The 16,403-nt window shown below is 39.3% G+C and overlaps 1 protein-coding gene across 9 annotated transcripts in view; it reads right to left on the bottom strand.

The window, feature by feature from the left end:
• Positions 1–16,403, bottom strand: part of ica1 (islet cell autoantigen 1) — a 135,600-nt gene that overhangs the window by 40,734 nt on the left and 78,463 nt on the right. For all 9 annotated transcript variants that reach the window (XM_043689871.1, XM_043689874.1, XM_043689868.1 and 6 more), the window contains one exon: positions 8,420–8,520. In XM_043689871.1, coding sequence (XP_043545806.1) covers positions 8,420–8,520 — 101 coding nt within the window. The remainder of the gene's footprint in view (positions 1–8,419; positions 8,521–16,403) is intronic.

Genomic DNA, 16,403 nt, shown 5'->3' with positions numbered 1-16,403 from the left:
CCACTGGAAAATAAGATGGGAGAAGTAGTAATGGAGAACAAACAAATGGTGGGGGAGCAGAATTGAAATTTTGCATCAGTCTTCATGATGGAAGACAGCAGCTTATCAGAACTTCAACAGAATTGGGGACAGAGGTGAGCTCCATGGCCATTACAAAGCAGAAGGTTCTGGGAAAGCTGAAAAGGAGCTTTGGTGAATTTCTGCAGACCATCGTGTAGGTGGTATAAGATACTGCTGAGTATCAGGGTTGCACAGACTAATATTTTTGTGAGGTTTGCTGTTTAAAGTTGGCAGGTATTTAAAATAATTTGGAAAACAGTTGGGATAGGGAGCGGAGGTACAGTACGGATTGATGCACAGGTAGGTAGAAAATGTAGGGTGCATTTAATCAAGTTAAGACACAGTTAATCCCATCAATTACAGAAAATAGAAGCTACAATTTAAACATTTTCCAAAGAAATCTTCCTCTACTGATGCTGTCATGCACTGTGTTATGGAGTGGCAGAGAATATGGGAAGTTACAGAACCTAGATATAGTCTTTTTTCTTAGCAGGACTGATACACTTAATGGTAAGGTCCTAGGGAGTGTTGCTGAACAAAGAGACCTTGGAGTGCAGGTTCATAGCTCCTTGAAAGTGGAGTCGCAGATAGATAGGATAGTGAAGAAGGTGTTTATATTCTTTCGTTTATCGGTCAGAGTATTGAGTACAGGTGTTGGTTGGGAGGTCATGTTGCGGCTGTACAGGACATTGGTTAGGCCACTGTTGGAATATTGCATCCAATTTTGGTCTCCTTCTTATTGGAAAGATGTTGTGAAACTTGAAAGGGTTCAGAAAAGATTTACAAGGATGTTGCCAGGGTTGGAGGATTTGAGCTACAGGGAGAGGCTGACTAGGCTGGGGCTGATTTCCTCTGGGGTCAGAGGCTGAGGGGTGACCTTATAGAGGTTTACAAAATTATGAGGGGCACGGATAGGGTAAATAAGCAAAGTCTTTTCCCTGGGGTTGGGGAGTCCAGAACTAGAGGGCATAGGTTTAGGGTGAGAGGGAAAGATATAAAAGAGACCTAAAGGGCAACTTTTTCACGCAGAGGGTGGTACGTGTATGGAATGAGCTGCCAGAGAATGTGGTGGAGGCTGGTACAATTACAACATTTAAGAGGCATTTGGATGGCTATATGAATAGGAAGGGTTTGGAGGGATATGGGTCGGGTGCTGGCAGGTGGGACTAGATTGGGTTGGGATATCTGGTCAGCATGGACGGGTTGGACCGAAGGGTCTGTTTCCATGATGTACATCTCTACGACTCTATGACTAAATACTTCATAAAACATTCTTGTAAAAACAAAACACATTATTCCTACTTCATAAATAATACAATCTGAATTTTCACTGGAAATAAATTATTCAAATAATTTACAAGCTTGCATCTGTGCTAGGGGAGTTTATTCAAACTAAATTTTAATTGTAGCAGGGAACTGTGCCTTGACTCAAGCTAGTGTAACCATCTCATTACAACAGCAATAAACAGATGACTTCTCCAACAGACAGTATTCAAAACAACTGTAACTTTAAGTTCTAAATATTATTCTATTAAAGTTGCGACACTAAACCATTTTGCAATTATTTTCACACTAAATAAACTGAAGAAACTAATTTATAGCAATGTAAAACAATTGACTAAAGCATGAATGTGATCCTCCAGGTGATAACATATGACAACCAAGTAGACATTCTAATACCTGATTGTCCAACATTTGTTTCATCAGTATGGATTTAGGGAGAAAGCTCTGTTGGTGGTTTTAAAACAAAATGTTGGCATCTCTCTACCTATCTGCACATGATATTCTACTCATCCAATGTCTGTTGAAATAGCTGCTGTTCTGGCTCCAACTACAAATGACAAGCTGTCTCAATACTGCTGAGCAGAGTGAAACATCAAAAACCATGGGACTCACACCAGAGAATACAGCATAAAGTGGTTTGTGCTGTGGTGTGGCAGTCTGTTTTTGATTTCTGTTAAAATGCAATGATTCAGTACAAAAAACACCAATGTCCATCCTGCCAAATGTTAAATGCAACACACTTTCATTCAACAAATCTTGCTTAATGTGCTCAATTTTTTGTCTTCCAAATATAGGCAAGCACTTGGTAAATTTGTGAACCAAATGCATATACTCTTAACATGATGGGAATATTCTCATCTAAAATGTTTATTGATCAAGTGGAATGGAAGGCACATACTCTGCTGGATTATGTCAGTGATCCTGGCCCAATAAAACATGACGACTGAGCTACTCCAAATCATGTTTGTGCAGACAGATCTCTACTTGGGAGGGCCTGCTATTTCTTAAGACCCCATAAAGGGGAACCAGTTTTCAATGGTGCTCTATTGCATTGTAGCAGGGATGCTACTATGATCAGGTCACCCTGATTTTCAGACACTGTAGTGGAGGTGCTCATCAAAGAAGTTGGGGGAAGAAGTTTCCTTCAGAGAGCAGGTATGTTCTGCAAGAAATAAATCAACATGCATGCGGACAGGTGAGTGAGCATATCAGTTCCAGTATACTCCATGGTCTTTTTGAAGTGCAACAACCTAGGCCTGCATCACCATACTCAACTGCAAGGGAATTTCTAACCCTTCCCTTCTCAATTGCACAAGTCTCTCTTCTAATTACAATGGGGCACTACAACCCATCTACTTATGCTTACATTCAATACTTGTGATTGAGGTGGTTTTGAAAACACAATCAACTTTCTTTTTAATGTTTAGTTTTGTCATTTTTAAGATTTTTCAGATTCTTTTATTCAATGGTTTGCCCCTCTTGTACACACTTGCTGCCTCTTTCATTCAGTATGTGACTAAGTCACATAGATCTTCATAATTCTTTCACATGCAATATATCAACCTATCCTTATTCTTACAAATCAAGCTTGTACATGAAGATAGAAACCTGGAAAAAAATGGGTGATGCAGTCATCTTCCAAACTCTCAATCTGAAGAAAGAACGCGCAATTGACACCACTGGTGGTTTCCATGGCTATGAAGTTTATAAAACTAGAAACCATCGTAGCAGTTTGGTATTTTTTCTTTCTTAACACTCATCATTAATTCATAAGCTCAATACAAATATACAAACACATCCACACCACCCTGTCATGACATCTTAACTTCTGTCTAACTAACCAGCAAACAAAAATTTAAATCCATTAAGTTCGCTCATCAAAGTACTGATCATTCACGTGTGAATTCTTAAAATTTTCCTCTATCAAAATGTAGTTCAATTCCTATAACCTCACCTGATATTTTACTGAATGTCATCACTATATGCCCAAATTTCATGTCCCTTTTAACTCCTTTTTTAGGTATGGAAACTGCCAGAGGTAGCTAATTCAAGGATCTCTACTAAATACTCCATCTCTCACTTTCTGAAGTGACGACAAGGCACCAGTCTTTGTTATGTCATAATTCCAGCTGATGGCAATTCTGAACAAGTCAGATTTCTACAAAATTGCAAAATACAATTACTGTATCAGATTTCAAAATGAGTTTTTTTTTTGCAATTTTGTTGACTTCATCACTGAACAATTTTCACACAGCTTTGTCAATAGAGCATAAGTTTATGAGACAAAAGGAAAAAAAGCTATATATGACAGTTTGCAAAATCACAACGTGAAACAAAAAGAGTCAACAATTTTCTCCCCCCAGCAATATGCTTTGGGCACAATAATGCCCAGTGAAATATCATTTCAATCATTGCTTTATTATTCAACTGACAAAATCACAATCATTTCCTTTGACTGACTTTCTACACATTGACCAGATGTGATTTGTGTTGAGAGACACACAAAACATGAGCTAACTCTCTGAATTTTCTCACTGAATTCTAAAGACAGCTGAAGATCTATTTCCAACTCTTTTAGCCTGAAGACACTTACAACTAAAAACAGCCTTTCTACTGGGATGCATCTTAACTCCTGAAGCGTACATTTTAAAATGTCAATTCTGTAAGCACCTTAGTGATTATCAGTACAGGTATCTTCCTAGTCATTCAGCTTAAGTCATATGTTTTCTTGAATATAGGAATTTCCTGTTCAAAGATTACTTACTGACCTTTAATAGAAATGAAATCAAAAATAAATTTTAACTAACCATAAGAATTCAAATATTCACATACAATAATGACACATTATAAAACGATTATCACAGGTATCACCTCTCAATTTAGTTGTACAAGTCAAATACCCTTTGAGATAAAAGTTGAAGATCACGCACTCCAAAGTCACTTCCTAGGCTTTCTCAGTCTATCATATAATCCCATTTCAACCAAGTCCATTTTTTCAAATACTATCTACTTGTTGTTGTGGTTCTGTTCGCCGAGCTGGAAGTTTTTGTTGCAAACGTTTCGTCCCCTGGCTAGGCAACATCATCAGTGCTTGGGAGCCTCCTGCGAAGCGCTTCTTTGATGTTTCCTCCGGTGTTTATAGTGGTCTGTCCCTGCCGCTTCCGGTTGTCAGTTGCAGACAACAAGAACATGAATTCGACTGGGACAACACTACTATCATAGGGCAAGCCAGACAGAGAACAACCAGGGAATTCCTAGAGGCATGGCATTCATCAACAAACTCCATCAGTTATGAGTCCTAGGGGTCGCAGTAGTCTGGCTGTCAGTTCCGAGATGCTCCTGATGTATGATAGTATATACTATCTACTTGTATATTATTGATATCCTTAATCATTTAAAATGCCAGAATCAGTTTACTCTTACATCTAAGCCTCTTGAATGAATCCAAAGCTAAGATGGGGAGATAATTTTAACCTGCCCTCACACCCGCTCCTCTCTTACCTCTGTCCAAGACACCAAAAGATTATTCCAAGTCTAGCAGAGATTCACCTGCATTTCCTCTAACCGGATTTATTGCGTCCATTGCTCCAGATGTGGTCTCCTCTACATAAGAGAGACCGAACATAAACTCAGGGACTGGTTAAGGAACATCTACGGTCCGTGCATTCCAATTAACCCCACCTTCTGGCTGCCAGCCACTTAAACTCCCCCTCCCACTCCCCCAATGATGTGTGCCCATCCTGGGCCTCTTCCACCATCAAAATAAGGCCAATAATAACACCTCATCTTCCACCTAGGGAGCTTACAACTATATGGCCTCAACATAGCATTCACATCTCCCCACCACCCGCCCCCTCACCTCATCCCAGGTCTAGCCCTCCCATCTACCCTCTTGACCTGATCTATCCTACCCACCTCCTTACTACCTACCCACTTCCTTCCTACCTTCCCCCAGCCCAACCTCCCTCCCTCTTAATTTCTCAGCCTCCTTCTCCTCGCCGGTCCTGATGAGAAGCTCCTTCCTGCAACGTGGACTCCCCTTCTCCTTTGATGCTGCTTGACCTGCTGTGCTCTTTTTCATTCTTTATCCACTCTGCAGTCCTCACTATCTCTATAGCCTTATAGGTATACAAGCAAATCATATCAACCAGCATATCACATTGGCTGTTGACAACACAGAAGATGCAGGTTATTTTACACCCAACTAGCCAGCACCAGCATAAAGGCAACACAATATGGAACATTATATGTGATTCTGCAATTGAACAACATGCTGTACAATCCTGAGTGTGCAAACAATTATGCTAACAACCAATTTAGGGTGGGGCTCACAGTATACTGTAAGCTACATATATTAACACACTGGGCCCTGTTCTTAGCAGACATAAAGAACATGTACACACTAAACCTATTTCAACTCAATGCAAAAGATGTCATCATTAAGTGGCATAGTCTTGACAACATCTCCACCAATTAGAATCCAGTGGGCAAAGAAAACTGACTGAGCTAGAATGTGCAAAGATCTGAACTTGTCTATGTTAACAGGAGAAAAAGAAATGCAGCATATTATTTAAATGGGAGAGACTGGTGAGCTCTACAGTTCACAAGGATCTAGGTATCCTGGTGCATGACTGATTAAAAAAATTCATGCAGGTACAGCAAGGATTAGCATTGCTTCAGCTATATGGGGCCTTAGTTACACAGTACCTGGAGGACCATGTATGGTTTTGGTCTCCTTAGTCAAGAAAGGATATAAAAGTAAGAAGCAGTTTAAAGAAGGTTGACTTAACTGACTCTTGGGACGAATAGAATAGCCTTTGTTGTCATATGCATTTGAATTAGTGCAGTGAAAAGTTTATATTGTCTTTGGCACCATCTTATGTGCAGGGTACCCAGGTACAGATACTTTAAGTGTTTGTTACAGCACTGAATGAGTAAAAAAGTCTAGCTTATGAATACAGTTTAAAAAAAAAAATTGACACTCAAAGTCCAGAATAAGAGTAAAAGGTATCTTTATAAGTACTCAAATTATAGTCAATTTGACTGAGTGCATGCCTGCCAGACTGCAGAACGTGAGGCCCTCGCTGCCTCTCTGTGCTGGCCTCCGACCTGGACTTGCCTCCAGGACTCATCTCCCAGGTCAGCCTGGACCCGATCTGCTCACGCTCTGGCACAGGTTGGGCTTGTACCCTTTGGCATTTTCAGCAATGAAAAATGATCTTGTTAACATAGGAGATCAAGAGAGTCCTTGAAGGGTGGTTATTCTGTGAAATTCTCTTCTCCAGAGAACACTGAAGGCTGTGAGATTAAATATATTCATGGCTTAGTTTGATAAGAGTTTTATTTGACAAGGTAGTCAATCACGGGAGAATGTAGCAAAGTGGAGTTGACACCACAATGAGATCAGCTAAATCCCCTACTCCTGTTACTAATTCTTGTATTTTGCAAAGCTAATGTTTTAGCTGCCAGGGCTGAGATAGAAAGTGACTGAGAGTTAAATGCAGCTTGCCTGGTGGCCCATTTTATCTGCCTGTTGCAGAAGTAACTAGAAACCACCAACGTAGACAGATTCCTCCCCAATCCTGGACCCCTTTAAAGTGGCTTAAATGCTGAATCTATTTTTGATTAAAGATTTAAAAAAATTTGAGACAATGAGCATTCATTTTGAACTGCATTCCTTGTTACTTATCTTCCATTGCAGTCTGCTGCTCCTTTCAAGCTGAAAGGCCTCCAACTGCCCTTTCTCCATTAAGGCCCCTTCCAGAGTGGGATTGACAGTGAGCCTACTCTCTGGCTATTAATTGACTAACTCAGGAAAATCACAGGTGAATGACCATTTGTCCTTAGGTGTAACTTCAAGAATCGGAAACAATACCAACCTGTTTCCTAACTCCTGAAGGAAAACCAAACCCTTGTGGAACATTGTGGGTCAATTCACTTGCATACCCATTAGAAGACCATTTGCTAGAAATCTCATGTAAACTGAAATATGTTTCATGTGCTGAAACTGCTTAGATCTTTGACTGCAGCTTTAAAGAAGGCAATTCTGTCTGAAGGCTGCTACAGAATTTTGGAAAGTGCAGCAGACAAGTTGCAAAGTGCTTTTACCACAGAACGCTGTTAGCTGGCTGTACTGAATGGCTTATGTGGCCATTTTTGCTGAGAAATTTGTTAAGATGTGGATCTGACAGCCAAAAGAGCGACAAAGGCATAGCAAAGATGAACTGAACAAAGCATTCAATTTTTCTCAGAGTATCCTGAAACCTTTCTGAATAAGACTGCATAAAAGAACAGATAATTACTGGATCTCAAGGCGAACAAAGCAACGGAACATGTGTCCTGTGCAAACATCAGGATTCTTAACTTGAACTTAACTGGACGTTAATCAACACTACAATTTCATTAGACACCTGCAAGCCTTTAACAGCACCTTCCAAACTTGCACTTTCTACCACAGTGATGAACAATTAACAACATTTTTTTTTGCCAGAGTAGAATTCCTGGTCTTAACCCACAGATTGAGAGACAGTGAGGTCAATGTAACTTGAAAAATAATAACTCAGAGCCATTTTGTCACACAACAGTTTAGAAGGTAACTTGCAATTTGTGGTGTTCCTACATATCACAGCCCTTACCTCTCCAGGTGATAGAATTCACAGGATTGGAAGGTGATATCAATGGACTCACTTCAGAGTATACACGAGAGAAAATGAGAATTTCCTAATTGTGTACATGGAAGTTTAAGATATTTATACATTTCACAGAAAATCCAGCCCTCTTCTTGCTTCTGCATTCCGAGCATTAATGTAAATCAGGCTACGAATGTATTGTGTATATTTAGAAATTTAGTGAAATATTAGATTCACTGGCTAAAATGCACTTGTGTTGCTTATTTGTTTACAGAATAATTTTAACCCTGCAGTAAAATTACTGTAAGTGAAACCTGGCATCATGAAAAGAACTGAGACTGAATCGTTCCTTTCAAACACAAAAAAACATTATTCATATCAGTAACTAGCTCAGTTGAACTTTGTTTCTTTTTCTTAAAATATATCAATGATTTTCTGTAACTTACTCATTATCCTTGTCAGATGCATCCTTTGCCACATCTACCTTTGCATCATTATCTTCCTGTGATGCTTGCTCTATCAATTTATTTACAGGTCCTTGCAAAACCTACAATCAAAAAATTAATTATTTTCAATTATATGACATTCACAAAACATTTTAATTTTAAATTGCACACTATGGAAGAACAATTTGTTACAATAAACCCGCAAGTCATATTGTGTCAATTCAACAAAACATATGCTTCTGTCCTGAGAGAACATATTTTAGCCTAAAAGACACTTGATCGCAAGTGAAAGCAAGTTTTGAACTTTAACCATCATCCTTTTTGTCAATTAATATCTCCCATCTTCCACCTAATACAGAATCCTCCCATCTATCAATTCCCTGCCTCTGCCTTTGTTACATCTCTCAATTTTTACTTCCTTGTTCAAAGATCTACCACCTGAACCATAGGGGCTGGTCTTCCTCTGTGAGCTTCAAACCTCTAACAATGGGAGTTCCAATCATCCAAATCTGGACCACTTCCTATTAGCTCACCAGCTAGGAGACAGAGCCCTGCATCTGTAATTGGTGAACGTGGCCTGAAGGTAACTTTTAAAATTAGCATGTGTGTGTTCCCATACATTGCAAACCGAGAGCACCCTGGAATTAAAATCCTGCTCCTTTCTTTGAGTCTATAGCCATTTCATATTTAATACTTCTTTGTCGTCTTGGATTTGAACGATTGTGCAAAACTCTATCTATTTCATGTTATATCTAGGTAACTGCATTAGGTTAAAAAAGTACACTGCAAAGCCTTTGGGATATGTGAAATCTTTTTTCAAACAAGGCTTCTTAGAAATTATAACCTCAGATAATTGAATGGATTCATTTCTCAGTCTTCACCTGTCAGAGTTTTATGGCTTTCTTGTTAAAAAAAAGTGTGGGGCTTGGCAATTGCTTCTGTTTTGAATTGAATGGAAACAAGAAACCTGTGAACACGGGAGAGGCCAGTGCTGGACTCTCCTTTTTCAAAAAGAAACTTCTATCACAAAATTAGGAAGAAAGCAGATTGTTCTCCTGGGAGGGTAACTGTAACAACTTGTCATTATTATACTTCCTGATCAACCTGTGTCTGTCAAGATCTGTGACAACGGAGTGTAATTCATGACACATACAAGAATATCAGATTGACAATCCACTTTATCTTGTCGCCTTTAAGAACAACAACCCTTGATTAGAAAGTGTGTTTTTTGTTTTTTAAAGTGAATCTACAGAGAGTATTTTGTTCCCTTTGTCTTGAGAGACAGTGTGACTGTCAGAGAGAGGGAGGGAGGGAGAGGGAGGGAGTGAGAGAGGGATAGACAGAGACTGTGTGAATAAGTGAGTGAGTTTTGTTTGTGAACAATGCATAGCTATTTGTTAATCAATTCATAAGTTCCAGAACTTGCTGTAAGAGTTGCAGGAAGACAGGATAGCGAAGGTGTTTGGTATGCTTGCCTTGATTGGTCAGTTCATAGTACAGGAATTGGAAAGTCATGTTACAGCTGTACGGTATATTGGTTAGGAGAAAGTGAGGTCTGCAGATGCTGGAGATCAGAGCTGAAAATGTGTTGCTGGAAAAGCGCAGCAGGTCAGGCAGCATCCAGGGAACAGGAGAATCGATGTTTTGGGCACAAGCCCTTCTTCAGGAATGAGTTGTTTTTCAGTAAAGTTTGTCATCTGCAGTAATTTGTTCTGACTGAGTATCTGTACTGGGGACATCAAAAGCTTGGCCAATATTTCTGGTTTGATTTACTGTCCAGAGATTCTTGCTGGCATGGTCACTCGCCTTCTCAAGCTCAGTTATGAATGGGCATTAAACGCTGGCCTTGCCAACATTTCTATTCCTATCGTTATGATCCCAGCCAATTGGACAGGTTAGATGCCAGAATGAAATCTGGCTTGATAGATAATATTTTTGTTTAACATGGTAGTCTTTTGCTGAAACAGGAGCACGCAAGTCTGCAAATTTGGTTTCAACAATAAATCAAACTTATTATGCAAAAGAAAGGAAAATGAAGTGAAATAAACCAAGCTATCTCAATCAACACTGTTTGAAAGGTTTTGAAACATTGCAAAACAAAATCCCATCTACTCCCGAATATCATCATCTTGACAGTTACTTAAATATTCCTTCCCTGTCAAATCCATTGATTTGATTTAACTACTACGACTCAGATCTGCTGTACATGGATATTGGTGGGGTGGTAGGTGAGGACCAAGGAGATTGGTGGGGTGGTAGGTGAGGACCATGGAGATTGGTGGTGGTTAGGTATATTGGTTAGGCCACTTTTGGAATACTGCGTTCAATTCTGGTCTCCTGCTATAGGAAGGATGTTGTGAAACTTGAAAGGGTTCATTAAAGATTTACAAGGATGTTGCCAGGGTTGGAGAGTTTGAGTGAGATGGGGAGGCTGAATAGCCTGGGGCTGTTTTCCCTGGACTGTTGGAGGCTGAGGGGTGACTTCATAGAGTTTTATAAAATCATGAGGGGCATGGATAGAGTGCTATTCTTGGGAAAATACCTTGGCTATTTAAACTCCAAAACTAGAGGACATAGGTTTAAAGGGAGCGGGGAAGCATTTAAAAAGGGATCTAAGGTGCAACATATTCATGTAGAGGGTGACGAGTGTATGGAATGAGCTGTCCGAGGAAGTGGAGGAGGCTAGTGCAATTACAACTTTTAAAAGGTGTCTGGATGGGTATATGAATAGGAAGGATTTAGAGGGATATGGACCAAACGCTGGCAAATGGAACTAGATTCGATTAGGATATCTGGTCGGCATGGACAGGGTGGACTGGAAAGAGGTCTGTTTCCATGCTGTAACATCTCTATGACTCTACTACACATTTTCTTTGAAATCTTAAAAATCTTTCAACTGTCATTTATTTAGCTTCCAATGCAAAGTTGTTTCAATTACATCTACTCAGTGAAACATTTCACTATTCCCAGTTCTGAAGTTGTCATTGTAGTCTAAACATTAACTCTGTTTCTCTCTCCACAGAAGGTGGGAGACGTGCTGAATTGCTCTCTCACTATTTTTATTTAAATTAAATTTTATTGTCTGGTTATTTCTTATGGTTCTATTTCTCCCTTCATGTCCAGAATTCTGATAAAATTGCAGCTTGAACTCCTCCTGCAGTGCTAGGCTTCAAAGTAATAGTTATCTAAGACATAGCAGCATCCCAATCTAATGAGAAAGCAGCCTCTGGAGCTCTGTCGACTTTCACTTCACAAAGGATCAATAGTAAAGGATTATGAAAAGGATTTATTGTAGTAACAGGAGTGTAGCAAACAATTACAACTTTCTTGATTGCAGAGTATATATTTCACTTGACTGTATAATAACAAAAGAACAGTAGATGAAAGATTCAACTCCAAATGGCTGAATCTGCTAAAGTATAAGGGAAATATGAGTGACGTTTTTATTAAGGCTGTGTGATACCAATGGATGTGTTTCTTCATGCTGGCTGAGTGCGAGTCCCGAAGGTAGAATAAACTATTAGAAAATCTTGCTGTTCCAAACAGATAAATCAACCCACTGTTAACAACCAAAAGCATGACTGTAAAATAACAGGAAATCACAGATAAAGTGAGATAATTTTCTTAATGGAAACATTGTTAAAGTTTAATTAAATGCAGCAAAATATGCATAAAGCTACCTTCTCCCTTGTTCCTTTGATTATTCATGTATACAATGTCATCACATAGGTCAACACAATACAAATGTAATAACCGAACAGTGTTTCACAATTCATATGTTAAGTTTTGATATGTTACCTTATATTATACAAATTCTGAACTCGGAATTACAGCTTTCATTTCCTTAGATAAACCCTTTTTTGGACAGTCACAGGACAATCCAGAATCATGTATTTGTTTTATATACTCTGCTGTTTCTGCAAGCTTTTACATAGATCTTTGTTATTCTTAATATTTCTGTTAATAAAAGGCAAGCTTTTTCTCCTCATTAAATATATCATTGCTGTTTTGAATTACTGTATCATGTTTAGGACCACCTTCTATCTGGGGTTGATAAGTATCAAGCAATGATCATCTCCAACAGTGACTCTAACAATTTATCCTTGATAGTTAGGGACAGCCCATCATCTCGCTCAGAACGATATACAGTCCACACTTGCCAAGTTGAATGCCAATCAAGTGGGTGCATTGCCCTAGAATTTTTTGTTTTGCATCTTCTGCATTGTCAAATATGCACTCATCCAGACATTGAAAAGTATTCCATCACATTCCTAGCTTATGCCTTGTGGATAGTGGAAAGTTTCGAGGAGTGAGGAGATTAGGTACTCATCACTAAATTTGTAGTGGCTTGCCCAATTTAGTTTCTGGTCTAACGTAAAGCCCAGAATCCTGAAAGTTGGGATTTCACGGATGTTAATGCCATTCAATGTTAAGGCAAAATTATTGGATTCTCTCTTGTTCGAAATGGTCATTGCCAGCCAACTGTGTGGCATGAATGTTACATGCCACTTATCTGTCAAAGCCTGAATATCGTCCAGGATTGGCTGCATATGGGCACAATCTGCTTTAGTACCTGAGGAATCACAGAAGACGACAATTATTGAAGGTGGCCATCCAGCCTATCCTATCACTGAATGAGCATCATAACTAAGTCTGTCCTTCTACCTTTTCCCCATAAGCCTGAATATATAAAATATTCTTCTACTGAATCTGCTTTCACCACAATTCCAGGTAGTGCATTCCAGACTTGAACTAGTCACTGCATGAATTTGGTTTTCTCTTCTCAAAATCCGCATCATCTTGTTCTTGATCAATTTATGACTGGGAATGGTTTCTCCCTGCGCTCTCTGCCCAGACTTCTCACAATTTTGAGAACTGCTATCAAATCTCCTCTTCTCATCTGAGGAAAACAGTCCCAACTTCTTCAATTTATCTTCATCAACGAACTTTCTCATCCCTGGAGCCATTTTTGCCAAAGTCTTTCATACTCTCCTCAATGCATTCAAATCTTTCCCAAAATTTAGTGTCTAGAACCATACACAACATTCCAGCTAAGGTCTAACTACTGTCTCAAAGGGATTCAGCATTACCTCCCTGCTCCTTAACTCTACAGCAAAATTTATAAATCCTAGGATACTGCATGTTTTATTAACCACTCCACAACTGTCCTGACACTTAGTGATTTATGCCCACAAACCCCAAATTGCATTGCTTTTGTGCAGCCTTTAGAATAGTACCTTTTATTCTATAACGTCTATGTCTTTTTTACTAAAATGCATCAACTCACCCTCTTGACACCTGTTCAAAAGGTTCCACCAAGTTAGCTAAATATGATTTCCATTAGGAGATATATGTTAGTGCTCCTTAATTAATCTGTATTAATAGTCCATGTGATTATCAATTCTATTCTGAATTATTGTTTCGTGAAGTTACCTCACTCCTGAATTTAAACTGGATGAGTTTACAATTGCTAATCTTCTCCTTACAAATGTTTTTTTGAACAAAGGCATAATGTTTGCAATTCTACAGACCTCTGGCAACCACATCAGTGTACATGAAAGAATCAAAGATTATGGTCAGTGTCACCACAATTTTCACTTTTACTTCCTCCAATATCTTGGACACATGTCATCTGGTCCTGGTGTCTTGTCAAATCCAAGTACCAATAGATTGTGCCACTTTTCCTCCATACCAATTTTGAACCCTTGTAGTAACTGGGTTTTTCCCCTCTGTCATCATGAGTAACGTCTGCTTCCTTGGTAATGGCATATGTAAGATATTTATTTAATGCCTCAGCCATGCCCCATTTCCAGATATAAATCACCTTTGAAAGCCCCAATTAGTTGTTCACTTTTATGACATCTTTTTAACTATATGCATACCTAGCCTATAAAAGGCTTTGGATTTCAACGTTTGTTAGATCCCAATCTTCTTTCATATTCCCTCTTTGCTATTCTTGTTTGCTTTTTCATTTCTCTTCTGAATCTTTCATATTCACCTTGGTACGCAATTGTTTTCTCTACTGGACCCAAGGACATTATTTCATCTTTATCTTGATTCCTATCTCCTTTACTACCTAAGCTCTGGATTTGTTTACCCTACCTTCCCTTGTTGACAGAATATGCCATGACTGTATCTAAATTATCTCTTCATTAAAAGGTAGCCTGTTGTTCAACTTCTTCTCATCACTGTTTTCACAGCAATCTTTGGCTCCGATCTTTCCAGCCCAGCTCTGGTATTGCCCCATTGAGATAATTTCTCGTCCGGGAAATTATTCACATTCTGGAATTAGGAGCAGTGCCTCATACGCTCCACATCTAGCTGAATGCAGCCAAGCTATTTCAGTACAGCTATAACAATGGTATTTACTGAACAATGTTAAAAGTTGCCTGGGTATATCCTGGTCAATTACTATCCCACATGTCTACTCTCAACCAGAGGTAAGGAAAGTGTCATGAACAGTGTGATCAAGCAGCATTCACACAGCTCAGAAATGCTCTGTATGGATTCCGCTATTGTGATGCGCCTCCTGTCCTCTCTGTGGCCTTGGTCTAAACAAGAAGAAGCACTTGACAGAGTAGTCCTAGCTAAACTATAGTCAATGAGAATCAGGGGAAAACTCTGTGATAGGTATGATGCCAAATAGCAGAAAGGAAACCGGTTGTGTTATTGGAAGTAAATCATCTCATTCCAAGGACAAAATCGCTGGAGTCCCTCAGGTTCAGTCATAGGCACAAGTTTCCTATCATTACATGATACTGAACTTTGCTGATGACGGCACAATATCCAGCAACTCAGCTGATAAATTAGCCCATATACTAATGCAGCAAGACCGAGACAAGTTCCAGGCTTGAGCTGATGAGTGACAAGTAATATGCAATATTTGTCACAAATAAAAGAGAAGCCGATCATTTTCCCTAGATATTCAATGACATTACTCTTGCTGAAGCCCCCCTTTTCAAGATCCTGGGGGTTTCTATTGACTAGGATAGTCAAATGTGATTAATGGAGTAGAGTGGTGCTGGAAAAGCACAGCAGTTCAGGCAGCAGCCGGGGAGCAGGAAAATCCAACATTTCGGGCAAAAGCCTAAATGCGATTAATGGTCATTGGACGCAAAACGTTGACTCTGCTTTTTTTCTTCTTCACAGATGTGCCAAACCCACTTAGTTTCTCCAGCAATTTCTGTTTTTGTTATTAAAGTATGTATGTTATGCTTCAGTTATACAGTACATTGGTGATAATACATCTCGAATACCATGTAAAAATTTGCTCTCATTATTTAAGGAAGGCCATATGTGCATTGGAGTAAGTTCAGAAGAGCTTAGATTGAGATCTTGTAAAGAGAAGATTGTCTTACATGGGCGATTTAAGAAATAGGGTACAGTGTATTAAAATAAAGGACCACTCTTTTAGAACAGACATGAGGAGAAACTTTACCTCAGAGGATTGTGCAACTTTGAAACTCGCTGCCTCAGAAAACAATGGTGACAATGGTCAGTGAACATTTTTCGGACAAAAACAGATTATTCCCATGCCCAACAAGCATCTAAACATTATCACTGGTAAATGGGAATGTTACATTTGTGACAAAAAATATCAGCCATGACAATAGTGAACAGTACAGCAAACCTGAAAGCCCAAATGGCCTGCTTTTACGGCTAATGTATATGTTTGCAGAACTGAACTGGACGAGCCATATAAATAATATGGCTACAAAATCAGGCCAGAGACTAGGAATTCTGCAGTAACTCTCCTATGCTCTCCCCAGTATCTACCTACCATTTACAAGGCAAGGGTCAGGAGTGTGTGAGAATACCCTTCATTTGTATGGATGTGTGCAGCTGCAACACCACCAGAAGAGCAGCATTGGTGATAGAGAGAGAGAGAGAGAGAGAGAGAGAGAGAGAGAGAGAGACAGAGAGAGAGAGAGAGAGACAGGTCGAGACAGAGAGAGACAGAGAGAGACAGAGAGAGAGAGAGACA

Source organism: Chiloscyllium plagiosum, chromosome 5, assembly GCF_004010195.1.
Source record: "Chiloscyllium plagiosum isolate BGI_BamShark_2017 chromosome 5, ASM401019v2, whole genome shotgun sequence".
Classification (NCBI taxonomy): Eukaryota; Metazoa; Chordata; class Chondrichthyes; order Orectolobiformes; family Hemiscylliidae; genus Chiloscyllium; species Chiloscyllium plagiosum.
This window is presented reverse-complemented; position numbering and strand designations above follow the sequence as displayed.